At 39.8% G+C, this 18,272-nt stretch overlaps 1 protein-coding gene across 4 annotated transcripts in view; it reads right to left on the bottom strand.

Moving 5' to 3' along the window:
* The window catches only part of dpysl3 (dihydropyrimidinase like 3), a 36,674-nt gene extending 26,423 nt beyond the window's left edge, over window positions 1–10,251 (bottom strand). For 2 of the 4 annotated variants that reach the window (XM_034098958.1, XM_034098959.1), the window contains exon 1: window positions 9,886–10,251. In XM_034098958.1, coding sequence (XP_033954849.1) covers window positions 9,886–10,251 — 366 coding nt within the window. Of the gene's footprint in view, window positions 1–2,353; window positions 2,531–9,885 lie in introns of those variants that run through there. The other 2 variants (XM_034098956.2, XM_034098957.2) reach the window with 2 other exon arrangements.
* Between the last annotated feature and the right edge of the window lie 8,021 nt (window positions 10,252–18,272).

The raw sequence follows: 18,272 nt of genomic DNA, 5'->3' as shown, positions 1-18,272 counted from the left end.
ATGTTGTAATTTAAGTAATGTTTATGACATTGCTGTCTTTATTACTGAACCAACGTTCCTAATCCTTTCAGTTCGTTGGGCACACCCATGATATAGTTATTATGGTGTATTTTTTAGTAACTCCAGGTGGATGATAAGTCCTCCAAATGTGATGATAAGAGAGCAATCTGCTATTTGTATGTCTATTTAAACACACTTGCCATGACCATTAGAAACCAGTCCACAGGTATCATAAACTCAACAAGGAATTATGTCAAGGATTATAACTCGTAGGAAAAATACGGGATACAATGATATGATGGGAAAATACTGATTTAGTTGGTAAAGCCAAAATAAAATGGCCTCTGTCATCAGATCATGTTTGAAAGCCAATGAAATAGTTCCCTCTGCACTGAGCGGTCAATGTTAAGCCGCTTTATCGCTGCTCATCAATGAGATACTTCGTATTTGGTAACAGCTAAATTGCAGTCTAATTCACATGTTGGTTATAAAGGAATGAAGTAAATCTTACAACAATCTCCCCACTGATATCTTTTTTTTTATCTGTATTTAAGTGATAGTACAACAAGTACAGGGACACCCAAACAGCCAAAACTAAATAAGACCAGGACAAAATGTACTGACGTTTTTTACTTCTGTAACCAGAGGCATGTATCCCAAGGCCATCAAACATCATTCCCTCATATTACAAATGTCTCTTTTCTGGTTTTTGCCACAGTACACAGGTATATATCCAAATATCTATGGCGAGTTCACATTATCTTTTCGTGGTGAGCCTATTTCTTTCTGCTGCAGCATCCCTCACTCTGTGAATATGGGAGTGTTGGCCTAAATTGCATGCCATTTGCATGTAACCATCCTTCAATTCTACCATAAAGGAAGGCTTGAGAAAAAAAGCAACCTCTGTAGGGGGTTGTTAAAATGTCCATCCCTAATGACTGTGTAAAACCTGCCATGGAAAAATCTGGCCCACTTTAGCATGTTATAGGGCCATGGCCTACTTTAAGACTAATGATATACAGATACTGTTCTCAGAATATAGATGCAGGACCTCTACAGGCTCAAGCTACCCAGGTTTTACCAAAAACACCCCCTTTGGTGTAATATCAGCTGAGGAGGCGAGACAAAGGCTGTCTCCCACATCCAGGCAACACACCCCAGACTGCAGCCTGTGCTGCAACAATGAAACTGGAAGGCATGCATGACACACGCACACACACACAGAGAGAGAGAGAGAGGAGAGAGGGAGAGGTTTCTCCGCAGTTGTAACACACACCAGCTCCCGGCTGGCTGTGTTACACCAACCTGCATATTCAACCTGATGCTCTGCCTCCAGTTTGAATATCCCTTCTTCCCATGATGCAGAAATACAAGCGCCCCATCACAAGGCCAGCTTATCCCAGCTCATTGCAAATGGGCGTGAATTTTTTTCTCCTCTCACTCTCCTCTGCACCAGCGTGCAATATGAACAGTAGGCCTTGTCTGTAGGTGGAACACGTTTAGTTATTTTCATTAAAATAAATAGGACACTTTGTGGAAACAGTTATCTGAAGCCCAAGAATTGCAAAGTAATTTCGCACAACCCATGTGTGTGTCTTTGTTTGCCAGCTCATAGCTACAGGAGAGTATAATAAGGCTAATGAAGTCTATTATAAGAATACTTCAGTACATCACTAAAAACATAAAACATCAGAATGGCAGAGAAGCTAACTGAAAATGATAGTCCCATTACTGATCAATTGTCTCCCATGCATGTAAGGCCCTAAACAATCTCCTTAAATGTGAAACACATTTTTGTCAAAAAGGCTACAGCAGGATTAAGGAAATAATACATAATGATAATCTTTATATCAACCTTGTCTTTTTTCTGTGAAAATGTAATTGGGATGTAGGTGGGATATAATTAATGTAGTTCCACAATAATGCAATATGCACATTAATGACATGCCACCCAACTGTATAGGCCTACTGCATAATTAACAGCTATGCACAGAAGTCACTGCACAAACACTACAAGGGTTTTTATGGGCGAGCCGGCTCGGCCCCACGCATGGATCCTCTCAACAAAGAAGATGCAGGACACCTTTAAGGAAACGCCTCATCTCTCCGCCTGCCTGTCACTATGGCAGCCACTCGTGCCATTTCACGGTGCGTATTTTTTCCTGCGGATTCATGCGGTCAAGTCTGACAATAAAAATTAAAATGTCAAGACCCGAGTCGTGCTGGTAGCTGTATTTATGTTTATGATACATCGCTGTGAAACGGCAGCGCGAGACACTGAAACGCAGTGATTTGCAGCAGATGGGTTTAAAGTGTGCCATTTAATGAAGCATAAATAAGCGCTTTTACTCACTGTGATCTTTGGGATGTTCTTTTTTCCTTGGTAAGACATGTTTCGTCCGATTCCACCTTCAAAATCAAGCTTTGAAAAACGGTATTCCCCCTCTTCGGATGCTGCAGGGAATGGTCGCCCCTGTGTAAGTGCGATGTAAAGTGCCTCGCAGAGTGCTATTGGAGCGTCTGTTCTTCAGTCACCGGCCCCTCCCTCAAATGATCAATTGGGGAGAAGCTGTGTCACAATCTTTCCACTGGAGGGCGCAGTGGAGCAGCTGCTCAACAGTCTGCATCCAGTTGTCTGCATTACTGGGCTGTCACACATTTTTCTTGCACATATATGTGACATCATCTGCAATTTTGTATCTGAACTAAGGTTTACATTTACCAGTGTGTGCTCTATTCTTTATAAGTTCATCAGTGTGAAAGCCCTTAAGGAGTTAATTAATCAGAATAGAATAAATAAAGATGTGTTAGAAGAGAATTTGCACTATGTTCATAGGAAGTACCACAAGCAGGACTCTCTAAACTCTGCAGTAAATCACCATCATCATTCTAGTTATTGAGTAGGTGGAATTATTTATAAAATTACTATATTAAGTCAGGTACTGAATGAATAGGCTGTGTATAATAAGACGGACAATAAATGACTACATTTATGTCTTAAAGGGATTTTGAAATTGTAAAATGTTTGCAATAATTCAATTGATAAATTCATTTTTACAAATGATTACCTACAGATTTAGTTTTTCTGAACATAAAGGAGGGGCAGAAATGGTGTAGCAGCTGTCACAGAGCCTGCCCACCGCATTACACACCCCACATGTCTACTCACCACACACACTGCATGTCCCCACCCAGCCATGTGTCTCTATTGTTTGGACCTAAAGTGGACCCCCCCTTCACTCTAGTCATTTGCCCCACCACTCCTTCTCTCAGCACTAATGCACACATAATGAGGTTCAAGACACGCACGTGACTCAGGGTGTGCCTGCCTGCCTGCCTGTGTGTGTGTGTGTGTGTGTGTGTGTGTGTGTGTGTGTGTGTGTGTGTGTGTGTGTGTGTGTGTGTGTGTGTGTGTGTGTGTGTGTGCACGTGCGTGTGTGTGTGTGTTAGTCTTGTGTACTACCATCACTTAGATACGCTAATTAATTTCATACATTTCAAGGTTTTTAAGCAAAATATAAACAACATAAGTTTAGCAAGTATAGTTGATTTATGTGTAAGCTAATGATTTATTTTGTACATTTTGAAGTAAAAACCAACCGTATTTATCAGATGCATATATTTCAGAAATCATTATCAGTTACAAACATTCAACAAACACTAAATAAATCTGTGTTACTTTCAGGATGCAGCGTATTTGACCTTATAGTTTAACATTATGATAATATATTCACAAATATAGGGCTAAGGCCTCAAATCAAAACAGAAACGTTTCATGATTTGTCCGTCATTTGATCAAATATGTACTTGTGGCAATGCTTTAAGTGTGTGTGCATAATCAATTACAAATGTTAGGAGGAGATTCAATATTATTTTTCAATATGGCTTAATAACCCGTGTTTTCCTCCTGCATTTGGCTGCAAGATGACAACTGCATACTGACATGTCCTTTTACGGCGGGGAGTTAGTAAGGCATTACCTCAGCATTCACAGGACTTTGAGAATGCATTAACAACACACTTCAAGATTGCAGACCTGCTACCGCTGCAGCCCACATTAAGCAGCTGACACAGATAGACAGACAGGGCGCAGACAGATCAACGATGCAGAAAACACTGTCAGGTCATCATAACGGCGCCAGCAGACTCAGCACCCTGATGTCCCCAGAGGAAAAGGTACTCATTCCCTTAAATAACCAGCGATCACATTGAATTACATCATTAACTAATCACATTAGCATGAACAGCGAGCAATAGGATGTTTTTGAATTTTACATTATGCAATTACTTTCTCTGCTCTGGTTGAATTGAAAGAGCAACCCTAACCCTAACCCTAACCCTAACCCTAACCCTAACCCTATACATGGGTAAGCAATTAAAGTGTTCCTTATACTCAACACTGAAGCATAGATATCCTTTGTCCCTGTAGCCTACATATCCCATAATGCAGCTCAACAACCACTCTTTGTTTTACTGGTTAAACGCAGGTTTTTCCAATATTACACGATAGTATTATCGATTTTTCTGCTCCTCCCAGTCTGACCGCCACCCCGCAGGATAACAAAGGAGGGGGGGGGGGGGGCATCCGGACATCTGGCTACCCACTCCCCATTCTTCACACCATTAGAGCAGCTGATTGCACTAATTACCTTACCGGACAGGAAACCAATTTTTATTATATAACAAAGCCAACAAATATTCCCATATGAACCCTAACAATTAACAGGCTTTTAAAAAGACTGCAGCCTTATGATGTAAAATCATGTTGAATTCATTAAAATCATCTTGAAGCTTGGAACACTATGAGGGTCAGACATCAGTCAGCGTTTGATTAGTTTGCATAAACTATTTCAGGTTAGCCATGACGAACATCCAGACAGTCAGAAGAGAAAGCATGTCCTGACTCTGTTGTCAGTCTGATGTTCTCAAACACTTTTAATACAAAGCAAAAAACTGTTGATTCTGCTGAATCATCTGTCCCTCAGGAGTCAGGAGTCACAGTTTTGCAGTTCACTGTCAGGCCACATGAGGGGGGACATTTGTTCCATGCCATTTTGAAGATGCCTACAGTACAGTACATACTTAAAAAAATCTTTTAAACAGTTTAGATCATGATAGACTATGCCAGTTAAGGCTTATTTTGCACAAATTAACAACTATTTTCATACAGTCTCCTAATAAATCTTGTCGACAGCAGAAACAGCAGCAGACATTTTTGTTCTAATATTAGACTTGGATAAAGCAAAAGGTTGTAGAAACACAAAGTGGGCTTTGAAATATAGGGTGTTAGTTATAATGATGGTATATGTATTTGATATAATGTTTCACCTTTTTGTAGGTTTTTCGAAATTATAGATTCAGCTGCCTTTAAATAAATACAATCTGTAATACGTCAGATAATTCAAATATATTTAACTCTTTCCTGTTATTTATAAAAAATATATTAGCTCCATTCATGTGATAAAATGAGTACAGGATTTATGTGTGGCCAGCCCAATGACTAACTTGTAATTATCCTCACTTTGTCTAATGTCGTCTTTTCTCTCTGAGCCAAAACTGTGAGTGTGTTTGTGTGTGTCAGAGCCAGAGGGAGAGAAAGAGAGACATGAATCATCATCTTTCTGTGCCCAGAAAGTGATCTCACTCTGGCATTAGAAGAGAAAACGTTCCTGCTCAACACAAATATCATTTAGCAGCCGGTGTAGTAAATATTTAGTGTGCCAGCTTGACAACACATACAAATAAAATCATCCCAGTGAATAGTGCAATAAATGCACAAGGTTTAAAGATTCACGATGTAAATGTCTTTAATGTTCAGTTTGAGTGATGTTTTTTAAGTAAGGCAATGGATTCAAACACTGTGCCCAGGACAAATTCACCCTCAGGCAAAATAAAGTGTATCCCTATGTGAATATAATTAATCAAAACAGGTGGCATACTAATAAGTTCAACCTGATCTCACCAGAATGCGTGACTCCACCACGACCCCTTAACACCACAATGCGTGGTGGAGTCACGAACTTTGTTACATTTGCTTGTCGGCACCACGCAAACAACCCCAATGTAAAGTGAATGAGGCTCCTTTGTCGTGGTGCACACACGCATTTCTACAACGTGCATTGTGTGTAATGCAACTGTTCATTTTATTAAATTAGTTTGTTTTTAAGGAAGGCCAGAGCTTCAGCTGTGTCAAATAGATTGTTCCCTTTAGTTAACGTTATTTAAAAGATAATGATCATGTCTTGTATTACGAGCGTCCATTCCCATTGGATAACGGAGAATTTTACACCCGGAAGTAAGTAGCCTATTCTCCTTACTGTCGATTGATTTTACAGTGATATCTGCACTACTCATCGACTAAAAAACACCAAATTGTCCTTGTTAATTACACAACATTGATTGGTTTGAATTGTGTGCAATGCTTTTGTATTTTCCCCCTTCGATTCGGAGAAACAAATATTTTTTCGGAGTTTTTTGGACGGCAGAAGACACTACACTACCCAGAATCCTCAGCTATCGTTTGGGACTACACCATGAACCCCGTGATCAGTCCTCAAGTTCTTTGATTGGTTGACCTCCAACTGCATTCCATATGAAAAAAAACGTTTCGTAAAAGAGAAAATCATACTTTATTCAGCAGTGCTTGCTTTACTCTTTGATAGTCATCACATGAATGCATTGTAATAAATGGTTTGGCTGCATTAAATATTACACATCTGTCTTAGTTCTTTATTTATCTACAGAGATCGGGCATCAGAATACACCGGAAACTATTCTTTTACCGTTCTGTTTTAATTTCACAATAAAGTTAGTAGTAATATTTTGTTTTGATATTATTGTTTTTTATTAACTACTAGACGACTGGGTCATGTTAAGACCATCTTTTTTTGGTTGCTATGGGTTTTTTCCATGGCTTTTGTGTTACAAATATCAAAACAATAACAAAATAATATTCGTCGTAAACTAAACCGGAAACAGCAGTATATTTTATTTTGTTAACACTGTACACTTGACAGCCTTTTAACCTATGCTTTTAACCATAGCTTTTAACCCAAACCACCTACTGGTTAAAGCACGTTATTACACGTTTAGAGTAATTGTAATGCAGGAAGATTGACTGTTTAAAATGCCTTTTTCTTAATGTCTTTCATTTTTGTAACGCACTTTTGAATGTGTTATATTTTATGAAAACATTCAAATATTAAGAGTACATACAAAATAGTGGGAAAGTAGAAGGTCAATTATATAAATATAGAATAGAAAATATCAAGAAGATACTCAAATGATATCTAGAGTAAAACAGTTTAGTGCCTGATAGGAGGATGTGCTAACTAATAAGGCTTTAATTAAAGAAACGTGCAGAATACGACAGTGTAATGGTGGAAGTATACACACATTGATAGATGTCTTGTAATGCACTGTTGATGAACCTGTGACCCAAGTTGTTCATTCATTGCATAACTACACTGTTGTGTATATGATATGTCAATAAACCTTAGAAAATCTTGAAATCTTGAAAGGGATGTGCAAAATAGCAATTATATACAGTCTTTAATGAAGTATTAGAGAATAACGAGTAATGAATATGCTTTAAACGGATCTGCAGATAAATATTTAGTCTTCTCAAGCACCAACTATCAAATATCTCGCCTGATTGTTGGCACTTGACAATCACCTTCACTGAATTTCATTCAGGTGTAACTAAAGTCTGATTTAAGGGTTGTTTATATTTCACATCATTAATCCAAATCTGTAAAGTAACTAAAATAAATGTAGTGGATTAAAAATACCAGGTTAACCTTAAAGAAAGCCCTCAGGATTATAAAAGACCACCATCACCCCAGCCACAAACGGTTCTGTCTGCTGCAGTCTGGCAGGCGGTACCACAGCATTCGGACTAAAACCACCAGATATAGAGACAGCTTCATCCCACAGGCCAGAAGACTATTAAACACCTGAACTTAGAAATAACATTCATCTGGCTGCTACTTAGAAATTATTTATCTAATATATCATATTCCAATCACTTGTATATAGACTCTTATTGCACTATTTCACTATTTTTTCTGTGCATCTGTTTTATTGCGTAGCACTGTTGGAGGAGCCTGTGACCTAAGGGGGGGAGGGGGGTAGGACACGTTCGATTCCTGTTTTGAATAGTGTGCCGTAGATGGGTTTCATTCCATTTCAAAGTCCTTTTGGACGCTCTGTGTAAACGTCGCGCATCCAATCACAGAGGTTGAGGACTGATCACGGGGTTTGTCAAGCTAAGCACATGGTGTAGTCCCAAACGATAGCTGAGGATTCTGGGTAGTGTAGTGTCTTCTGCCGTCCAAAAACTCCGAAAATATATTTGTTTCTCCGAATCGAAGGGGGAAAATACAAAAGCATTGTACACAATTCAAACCAATCAATGTTGTGTAATTAACAAGGACAATTTGGTGTTTTTTAGTCGATGAGTAGTGCAGATATCACTGTAAAATCAATCGACAGTAAGGAGAATAGGCTACTTACTTCCGGGTGTAAAATTCTCCGTTATCCAATGGGAATGGACGCTCGTAAAGAATACAATACAGGGGACATGATCATTATCTTTTAAATAACGTTAACTGAAGGGAACAATCTATTTGACACAGCTGCAGCTCTGGCCTTCCTTAAAAACTAACTAATTTAATAAAAATAACAGTTGCATTACACACAATGCACGTTGTAGAAATGCGTGTGTGCACCACGACAAAGGAGCCTCATTCACTTTACATTGGGGTTGTTTGCGTGGTGCCGACAGCAAATGTAACAAAGTTCGTGACTCCACCACGCATTGTGGTGTTAAGGAGTCGTGGTGGAGTCACGCATTCTGGTGAGATCAGGTTGAATAAGTTATATGGTATAGCTTTTTTGTACGTAAATAATTAAGTGTATCAACATTTCCAACTTTGCTGCCCTAAATCAGTTCAGTATCGTTTTGCAACTTTTCCTTCAAAATTGTTCAAAAACATTTAAAAAACAGTTTGTTGTATGCAACATATTATACAAATGTTGTAATGCTCTTTATAATTAAGTAGAAGGTTTGTGGCATGGGTTTAACTTTTAATAGATTTCTTCGGCAGCACCAGGTTGTTAGCCGCCAGACGCATTTTAGAAGTGTATTTTTTTTTTAGAGAAAGGAAATGCTCATATTTACCTATTGCATTGGATAAGTATTACTAGCAATCATATGTGTGCACATTGCAATAAACTACTAATTAGAATGTATACTACTATGATTTCTCTCAGTACCTTATGATGATATCACTTGTTCATATGTGTGGCTTCTTGCTTTAATTGGCCTATAGTGACACATCCCAAAATGTGTGAACAACACTTCAGCTCCACTTGTAGCTGTTTGAATCTTTTGTTCATACTCTTTGGGTTGCAATGTATATACATTATACATGTATGATGATGAACTGTTAAGGGGCTGAATTTATTCCAAAATGCTGTTTTTCAGATTTATTTTTATCCATCAGTATTTTGATGTAATATAGTGATGGGGCGGTGTGTGAGTTGTGACAAATTTACAAATAACAATTTAGTATCTCATCAGTTCATAAAATGCATTAAGCATATATCTAGCCGTATACGGTATTACAGGCTTTAAAAAGGTGGATGTGCTAGGGCTGCGATTGCAAAAATGTTTTAAGTATACATACTCTACAGTCTCCATTTTTTATTATCTTCATAGTATTGTTTTATAATTCATATGGAATATGTTTTGCAGCAACAACGAAGAAAAGGGTACAGGATGAGAAAATAAGCATACTAACAGTGATACACACTTCAGAAACCACTCCTGTCATTGACACATGCTGCGTCATGTCTGTTGCCATTCACGCAAAAACTTTCTTACCTTTTCATCCCCCAGGTTCTGCAGCACTTCATTACTGCCATTGGTACTGAACTCAACCCGAGGTGAGTGTTTCCCTCCCTGCTTGCTGGCTGCGGGGCTTTCCTCCACAGGGGAGATCTTCCTGTCACTGTCCGGGCTCCGCGCCTCCTGACCGGTCTCCCGTCGGGCGGTCCTCGGGGTGCGGGACCCCCTCTGGCCGACGCTCAGGGCATCAAAGTCAATGGTTTTACTCTCAAATGCGCCCTCAATATTGCAAAACAAGCCTCCGTATTTCTGCCGGGGCACCTGGTCAGCCGTGCCAGGCCGGGCGAGGTAAACCGGCAGGTCGTCCTCTGCCTTGTCCCAGTTTCCCCTACGCTCTGCCATGGTGGAGCCTGCACAAGTGACCGATAAAGACGGCTAAACTAGCGCTGAAGTGGTAAGGTGCGTGTGCGTGTGCGCGCGCGCGTGTGTGTGTGTGTGGTCTAGCATTACTATACTTGTGGGGACCTAAATCTGTTTACATAGTCACGTGTGGGGACTGGCTTCCCTTATGGAGGTCCCCATATGGAGGTCCCCATAAGGGGAATCATTAATTTTAGGGTGAAGACTTGGTTAGGTTTAGGATTAGGGTTAGGGTAAGGGTAAGGTTAAGGGTAAGGGTTAGGGTTAGGGTTAGGCATGTGTGTGTGTGTGTGTGTGTGTGTGTGTGTGTGTGTGTGTGTGTGTGTGTGTGTGTGTGTGTGTGTGTGTGTGTGTGTGTGTGTGTGTGTGTGTGTGTGTGTGTGTGTGTGTGTGTGTGTGTGTGTGTGTGTGTGTGTGTGTGTGTGTGTGTGTGTGTGTGTGTGTGTAAGGAAGCGTGAGCAGACAAGTACTCAGCAGTTGAGTCAAAGCCAAAAGTGGCACTGTGGTTCCTGATGCAAGGGTAACATATGGTTTATGTCAGATTTAAAAAATAAGTGGACCTAAATAAACTTGTGTTTTTGGCTGTACTTTAATTAGCAAGCAAAAACACAAAGGCCTTAGAATAAGAGAGTAGGTTGACTCTTTGAAAAAACAAACGTGTCAGAATACCGAGTAAAAAGCCTAGTAACATACAATATTGTGTTGCAGCTTGAAATTAAACAATACAACGATAATAAGTGGCCAATGTTTAGCAGATCCAATCATCTGCAATCTGATATCCTAATCAACTGATTGGATGCAGGTGTGCAGGTAACACAGGTTCCCAAGGTGACGGAGCTGTACTCTAGGTCGCTGTCCTTTCAGCACCACTGTGTAACAATACCTGCGGCCAAACCTCTCAGCTGAAAATGAAGCAGTCAAAGTAAACTAAAGCTGACGTTTCTGCAAGTGCAAGTCTGGGCTTTCATTGTCGACATGCTCCCCAGGCTGATACTCACAAATGATACAGGAAATTGTCAGCAGTGGGAGAAGAGCAGTTTTCAGGCAGCTGGTCTCAAACTGAGAGAGGAGGGAAAAAAACTCAACAGCATCACTCTGTTAACAGGGATGCAATTATGGAACAGCCATATTCAGATTAAGGCTAATTTATTGTCCATTATAATGGCTTCTTAATGGCTGAGTTGTTAGTTGGGTCAAAACAGCCTCAGTCTTTCTTTGTCTTTTCTTTGTGTTCCAGAAAATACACTGTTTCCAGATAGTAGTAATTAAGGTGAGGACAAGAGAAGAGGTATGGCATTTCTCTGGATGTTGCTCCAATAGAAACCAGCTAGAAAGACATAACATTACTACATTATACATGTGCCTCATGTTATCAAGTATGACATGAATTAGCTTTTAAGATTCGCATTATGATTCAAAATCATTGCCTTTTTGTACTGATACAAAAACACAGTTAGAATTGTGCTCTGGATTATAGGTTAAAAGCATAATGCAGTTCAGCCTGGGTGAGAATGGCTTTGGTTTCACTGTGAGGCCTGGTGGAACATTTCAGATGGATTAACGATAACAAGTTCTAGATTTCAGAAGAGTGTGTGTGTGTGTGTGTGTCTGTGTGTGTGTGTGTGTGTGTGTGTGTGTGTGTGTGTGTGTGTGTGTGTGTGTGTGTGTGTGTGTGTGTGTGTGTGTGTGTGTGTGTGTGTGTGTGTGTGTGTGTGTGTGTGTGTGTGTGTGTGTGTGTGTGTGTGTGTGTGTGTGTGTGTGTGTCTGTGTGTGTCTGTCATTTCCCACAGACATTGGAAAAAGTGTCAAGGTCAGTCACACTGTAGGCTACAGTGAGATCAAACAGGCCACATCCACAGGTCTCATCTAACAGGTTGTCAGCAGCTGAAAGAGGCCGTTGTTGTTCTTCAGGCAGGGGGGCACTTTATCGAGAGAACCCAACATCAGTGTTTTCCTAACCTGCTCTTACAGGAGAAACAAACTCATGCATAAGAACGTCTAAACAACGTCTACAAACAAACATCTAACTGGCAGAAAAGTATGGAAATATAAGTTACAAATAAATATATAGTTCAACCTCCATTTTCCCTTTGGCTCAAATGTGGGCATCACTATTTACACAACCTTTACTATACATTATTTTTGTTTCATGGTGGCTGACATCGTAACAATATGTACCTCACATTAAGAAAACCCTCATGCCTAGGATGGAACAAATATTAATGATGAAGCACTATTTCAGAAAAGATGGCTTAGTGGGTTTTTTTAGGGGACTGTATCACTGTCATCAGTTCCTGTGGCTCTGTTGGAATCAGATACATGTCCAGCCAGCAGAATGTTCCCATCACATGAATGTGATTAAAGCATCAAGGTTTGTGGATAACCCGAGAGCCCACTGATGTTCCTGCCTCTGTAATTCTCAGGTCAGAACTGAGGCTATGTGTTTTATGGCTTGTCTGTTATTTCCTCCGTGCCTCTGGTGTGTTTCTCATGTTGAGAGAAGGGAGACCAAACAAAAGTGACTGACAGCTTTATTTACATTTTCACTCATGCATCAACTTTTCGTTTTGGCTAGCTACACGTGAAAACAACCTGTTTAGATGACTTGCAAATAACTAGATATTATGTGAGAGAACAAGGAAAGTGCTCAAAGCCTAGTCACATGTTTGTCTCAAACTTTTTTTATTTGGTGGACAGAGCAGACTGAGGCAGCTCATGCTCAGGGTTTCAATGTCAGTGATGTCATGATAGCTGCAAACCATTAAAACCAAACATTTAGTTGGTTGTTTGTTTCATGTTGTGGTTGGATGTCAAAATAAACAACGTCTGGTGTTTTCCACTAATAATGATCTCAGTATTGGCATTGATCCTTATAAATGACATCCTGTGTGATAAGGCTGTTTGGCACTGGTTCAAGATGCTTGCTTACAGGATACAGCTCAGACTTAATGAGGCTTTTAAAGGAACACCGGCAGGAATCCTGGAACAAAGCAGGAAACTATCCCCCATCCTCATATTAAAAATGGATGTAAGATAGGCTGGCTAGTAAAAATGAATGTCCCTCTAAGATAACAGCTCTCATGTTGCCACTGGCGTGTTCACTCAGGCATGATGTAATGATGGCAGATAGGACAGAGTTTGATGCATTCACCCTCAGTGGCTCTTACGGATTTGCCACAAAAGGCCTTCCAGCTAGTAAGACGCTGGAAGGAGTGGGTAAGTGGGCCACTGTTCCAAAGGCAAGTCAATGGGAGTTAATCAATATATGAAGGTTGGACAAGTTACAAGTGTGTTCTGCATTGGCGTACCTTCATTCAACAAACGATATAAAAAAATCGGAATAATACATTTCCTCAGATGGTAAGAATGTGTCCCAACCATGCACTTGTGACAGTTTCAATGTAAGCAGTATATGTACAACTGTCCAAAATAAAATGTTCTACCTCTAAAAATGTAATTCCTAGGACTTGCTAACATTTACACAGCAACATTTATTTTCACAACAACCACAAATATTTATTTAGTTTCACAGCACACCTGTATTGATTTCCATCTCAGCTACTGTAGTCTACGAGCTGATCTATAGGATAACATGCCCTAACACCTTCAGTTTGCCTGGATGTCTCGTCTTATCCGGCATTTTTTCTGGTCCCTGATATTTATTTATTATTATATATTTTTAGACACTGAGTAAACAGTTATATATTATGTTCCCTTCATTATTCAGAACAGCATAGTGATAGAGCTGTTAGAGCAGTAGCAGACAGTCCTGAGCAGCAGTGAACATTTGGCCGCAAACATCCACAGGATTAACAGGAGAGAGCAAGACAAAGGCTAGCATTTAATTCTTGTGTTTGGCTGCTTGGATGAGCCTGATGCAGCCAAACCAGAAAGGAAGGACAAACCAAGGTCAAACCCGCAGGAGAAAACACACTTCAGCTGCTTTGCACTCTCCTCCGAATGATGGAAATCAATCTGTACACGTTCACTGTAGTTATAAAGACGAAAAGCAACTGGTCTCACATGTTGAATAGAGATCTTACATGATTTCAGTGTTGCTAAGCATCTGAACAAAGCAGACCCTGCAGCTGCATCCGCCTCAGATGGTTGGGCTGCTGACCAGCTGCTGCTCAAATAAGGTTAAAGAGCCTCTGAGGATGTGCTTTTAGACATTTCAGCATTGTGTATCCCTTACAGTCAGACAGGCTTTCTAACACACAGTGACACAAGAGTTTTTATTTCCTCTAGAATGACGCATAATTTAAACAAAAAGAGTCATGTCAAAAGTGATTTATTTGAAGCCATGTGCTGGAAAAGCATCTATAGTAGACGTTTTGCAGAGAAAGCTGTTTCGATGTTTGCTCTATTGTTCTTTTAGGACATGTTTAGGTTGTTCAATATCTGAGAAAAAGGCTGAATGAAACGTGGAAACTAGCTCTTTTCATGTTTCTCTTACACTTCATTTTGTATATTTCTAAATAGTTTTGAGAATGCTGTTAGTCAGTGCAATGCACACTGTGACCTCTGAGAGTGACCTCTGTGTGAGTGATGAGAGGAGGACAGATATAAAACACTTTTATGACAGACATCCTCTGGCAGGAGTGGTCTACAATACTAAACCTGGCTCAACCGCTGTTCTCCTCTGGCTTGCCAAGGACAGGCAGGACTAAAGTGAGAAGACAGCCTGTTATCCTGGACTAACCCTGCTCTGTGTCCTGCAAAACCTAAAAGAACAAACCTGAAGGCATTACTGCTTCAATGTAGTAAGGTTTTATGACTCATAACATACCACAAGTCTTCACCGCAACCATTTCCTTATACTGAGCAGTGTTTTTATGAATGAATTCATGAAACACAATAGGACCTTGGTGTTGAAAAGTACTTTTTGACCTGCAAAACATGTTGCAGTCACGATGCTACATGTATTTCCAGAGTAACGTGCATCATATGGAAGAATAATCAATACCAGCCACAGCTCAGCCCATTTCCTTCGTCCTGCAAGAACAGAGCAGAACCTCATTAGCAGGGACGACTGGTGACAGAATAGAGACTGACAGGAGACAGCACTACGCTGCAACACAAACAACTGAGGTTGCATATTGTAAAAATAAATCATGTTAACAAAGATAGCATGAAATAAGTTCAGGAATGATCTGAAGGTTCCTTATTGATCTTGGACACAGTGGATGACAAAACAAATCCAAAGTGTCTTTGAATCCATAGAACATTTCATAACAGCTAATAAACGGACCCTGTATTGGGATTATTTTGTCAACTGCTGTTTAAGGTCAGAAATAAAAAATATGGAGTCAAGACAAATGGCAACTGTTTTGCCAGATGAAATAAGTAATCATTAACTTGCCTAACTAATGCAAACGTGCCGTGACAAGAAAAACAAATGCTGCAAAAGTATAAATTGAAATGCTTTATACTGTACATTTTAAACTGAATGTTTTAAATAGGTTTCTTTACGTTCTCCCCCAAAATCGATAAAGTCCATTTTGTGAGATACAGTTCTAACTCTTTAAAAAGGTGAATTCTCAATATGACAGATTAGGAAAGAGAGAAAATTAACATTACTCAGCTGAAAACATTTATGAAAATAGTATTAATAAAAGTAAAAATATTAGGACGGTTAAAAATGCTCACCTCCAACACAAAACCCTTACCATGCACACCTGTAATAATGATGTAAAAAAAGACAATTCTTTAAAGGTCAAAGGCCATGTTTTTTTTATTTTTTGCAGCATTACTCCTTTTATCTTTGTATGTAATAATCTAGACGAAAGTAGAAGGAGGGGTTAGATTCTCGTTGGAAGACAGACGGGGTAACGTTTGAAAATTACTCTGTCAAATAAAAAATATATAAATACATTACATGATATCAACCGCCTGAAAGAATAGTCATTCAAGTGGAACATACAAGGGGGAAAAGGGGAAAGGTGCATTTAAGGCAACTGCTAGTTAGCTGAGTTTGCACAAAAATAGTCTCTTGAACCGGAGTTGCGTTGGTGTGAATGAGGTTCAGTCCTTGGTAGAGTCAGTGTTACTGTCCGCTATGTAATGAGATGCCTCGATACCCTAGACCTGTGAATGGAGCCGGAGGGGGGAGGGGTATGATAGCAGATACACTAGTTCAGGTACATAGGGAACAAACACGGTCAACTAGTTAATATTGCAGGGACTGGGCAGTTGAATTGACAGGAGAGAAGTGGAGCAGGTGTAGTGTTGCGTTCACTTTCTCCCATTTCATTTTTGGGAAGTGGCGATTAGTGTTACGTAAAAGAGGGTCGTTAGTATCAAATACATCTTTGTTAGTAAGAAAACAAGTATAGAGAGAACCTGCAGTGATCTTGGGACAGAGAAATGTGTACATTTTATTGTCTTTAAAGTTGAACTTCGTTTAATAAATCTAGCTTTTGTCAATTTTTTGTGTGTCAAGGAGAAACTGATGACATATTTATTGAATTTAAATCAATCTACCAATTGTCCGACTAGAGTTGATGAGGATATTTTGCAAGGAAGCCTGAACATATTTACAAGTTTGTTAAATAATGTGTAACGTTAAAGGGAACATTTAAAGTAGCTCAGGTGAAACCAGCACCCCCTGCTGGTCAATCCGAGAGAAACAGATTGACTGATAAAGAACATTGTGACAGAGGGAGGGAAAGGAAAAGGGAGGCAAATATTTGATTATTCCACATTCATATTCCAACGATTTTTCATTTATAATTTTCAAGGAAATAAAGTTATTCTTTGCAGCCGTCACTACAATAAAACAGAGCAATTTGTACCCTTTAGAGTCATTTATAAACTACATCAACTGTTCAAGCTGCTTCAGAAAATAACTATTCACAGAATAATAACTATTCACAGAAATAAAAAGGGGAGACTACATTAAATAATTCAGTCACATGTACATATCAACAAATGTATATATTATAGTACAGAGTAGGGATGTTTTCTCAGTGGAAATCTTGTGACACGGTATCTGTGTGGTGGGAGCTGTAAAAAAGAAAGATAACCAGAGAGTAAAGCTCTTACAGTCTGCTGGTTTTTGAAAATAAATTAGAAGCGGTTTCACAATCTGTGGAGATCCAGGTTGAGTGGAGCTGGATCGAAGAGTGTCGTTCCCCTCGTGATCTTGTCTTTCTCTTTTTAACTCTCATCGCTTAAAGTCGCGAAGACGTGTCGACCTGAGTGTCCTGTATCCCCATTTTAGTGTCTTTGCACACCACTCTGCAGTGTCTTTGACCTCAGGAGAGTCCAAGCAGTCTGTGTTCGCGCCACTCTGGGATCAGCCATGACACACCATATTCCTTAGTGATCCTTATTATAATCTGACCTGAGACCAGTACTGGCCTCTACACTCCTGGGACCTGAGTTGGCTCGCTTTTATTCACCAAGAAGTTGCATTTGTGAAGAACATCCTTTTGGGTTTTGAAAGGAAAGAAGAGATGTTGTGGTCCGGAGGTTTGTGTGCCTCGTCTATGAGTTTTTTCTGTCTGCTTATACTGTGACTAAATGGTGATGAATGACACTATATTACCCTGCATGGCAGAGAAAACATTTCCCAGGCTTTGGTTTGGAATTGTCAAAGCATGTGTGTGTGTGTGTGTGTGTGTGTGTGTGTGTGTGTGTGTGTGTGTGTGTGTGTGTGTGTGTGTGTGTGTGTGTGTGTGTGTGTGTGTGTGTGTGTGTGTGTGTGTGTGTGTGTGTGTGTGTGTGTTTGCATCTGCATGCGTCTGTATATGCATGCGTGTCCGTTAACAGTGTGTATGTAGGTGTGTGTGTCATTCTTGCAGCCTGCTGCAGCACTCCTAGCTGCATTTACAGAAGTTTATTGTCCAATGCCGATCTAAAAAAAAGTCCCCCTGGGCAGTATCCTGAGAACCCCACCCGCATTTAAAAAAATGTAAGGATAAAATCTGAATTACAAACGTCCATGGCCAACACACGACACATCCACCTACACCGACAGCAGTCACTGATGTTATGACACG

This window comes from Pseudochaenichthys georgianus, chromosome 14 (assembly GCF_902827115.2).
Source record: "Pseudochaenichthys georgianus chromosome 14, fPseGeo1.2, whole genome shotgun sequence".
Taxonomy (NCBI): Eukaryota; Metazoa; Chordata; class Actinopteri; order Perciformes; family Channichthyidae; genus Pseudochaenichthys; species Pseudochaenichthys georgianus.
This window is presented reverse-complemented; position numbering and strand designations above follow the sequence as displayed.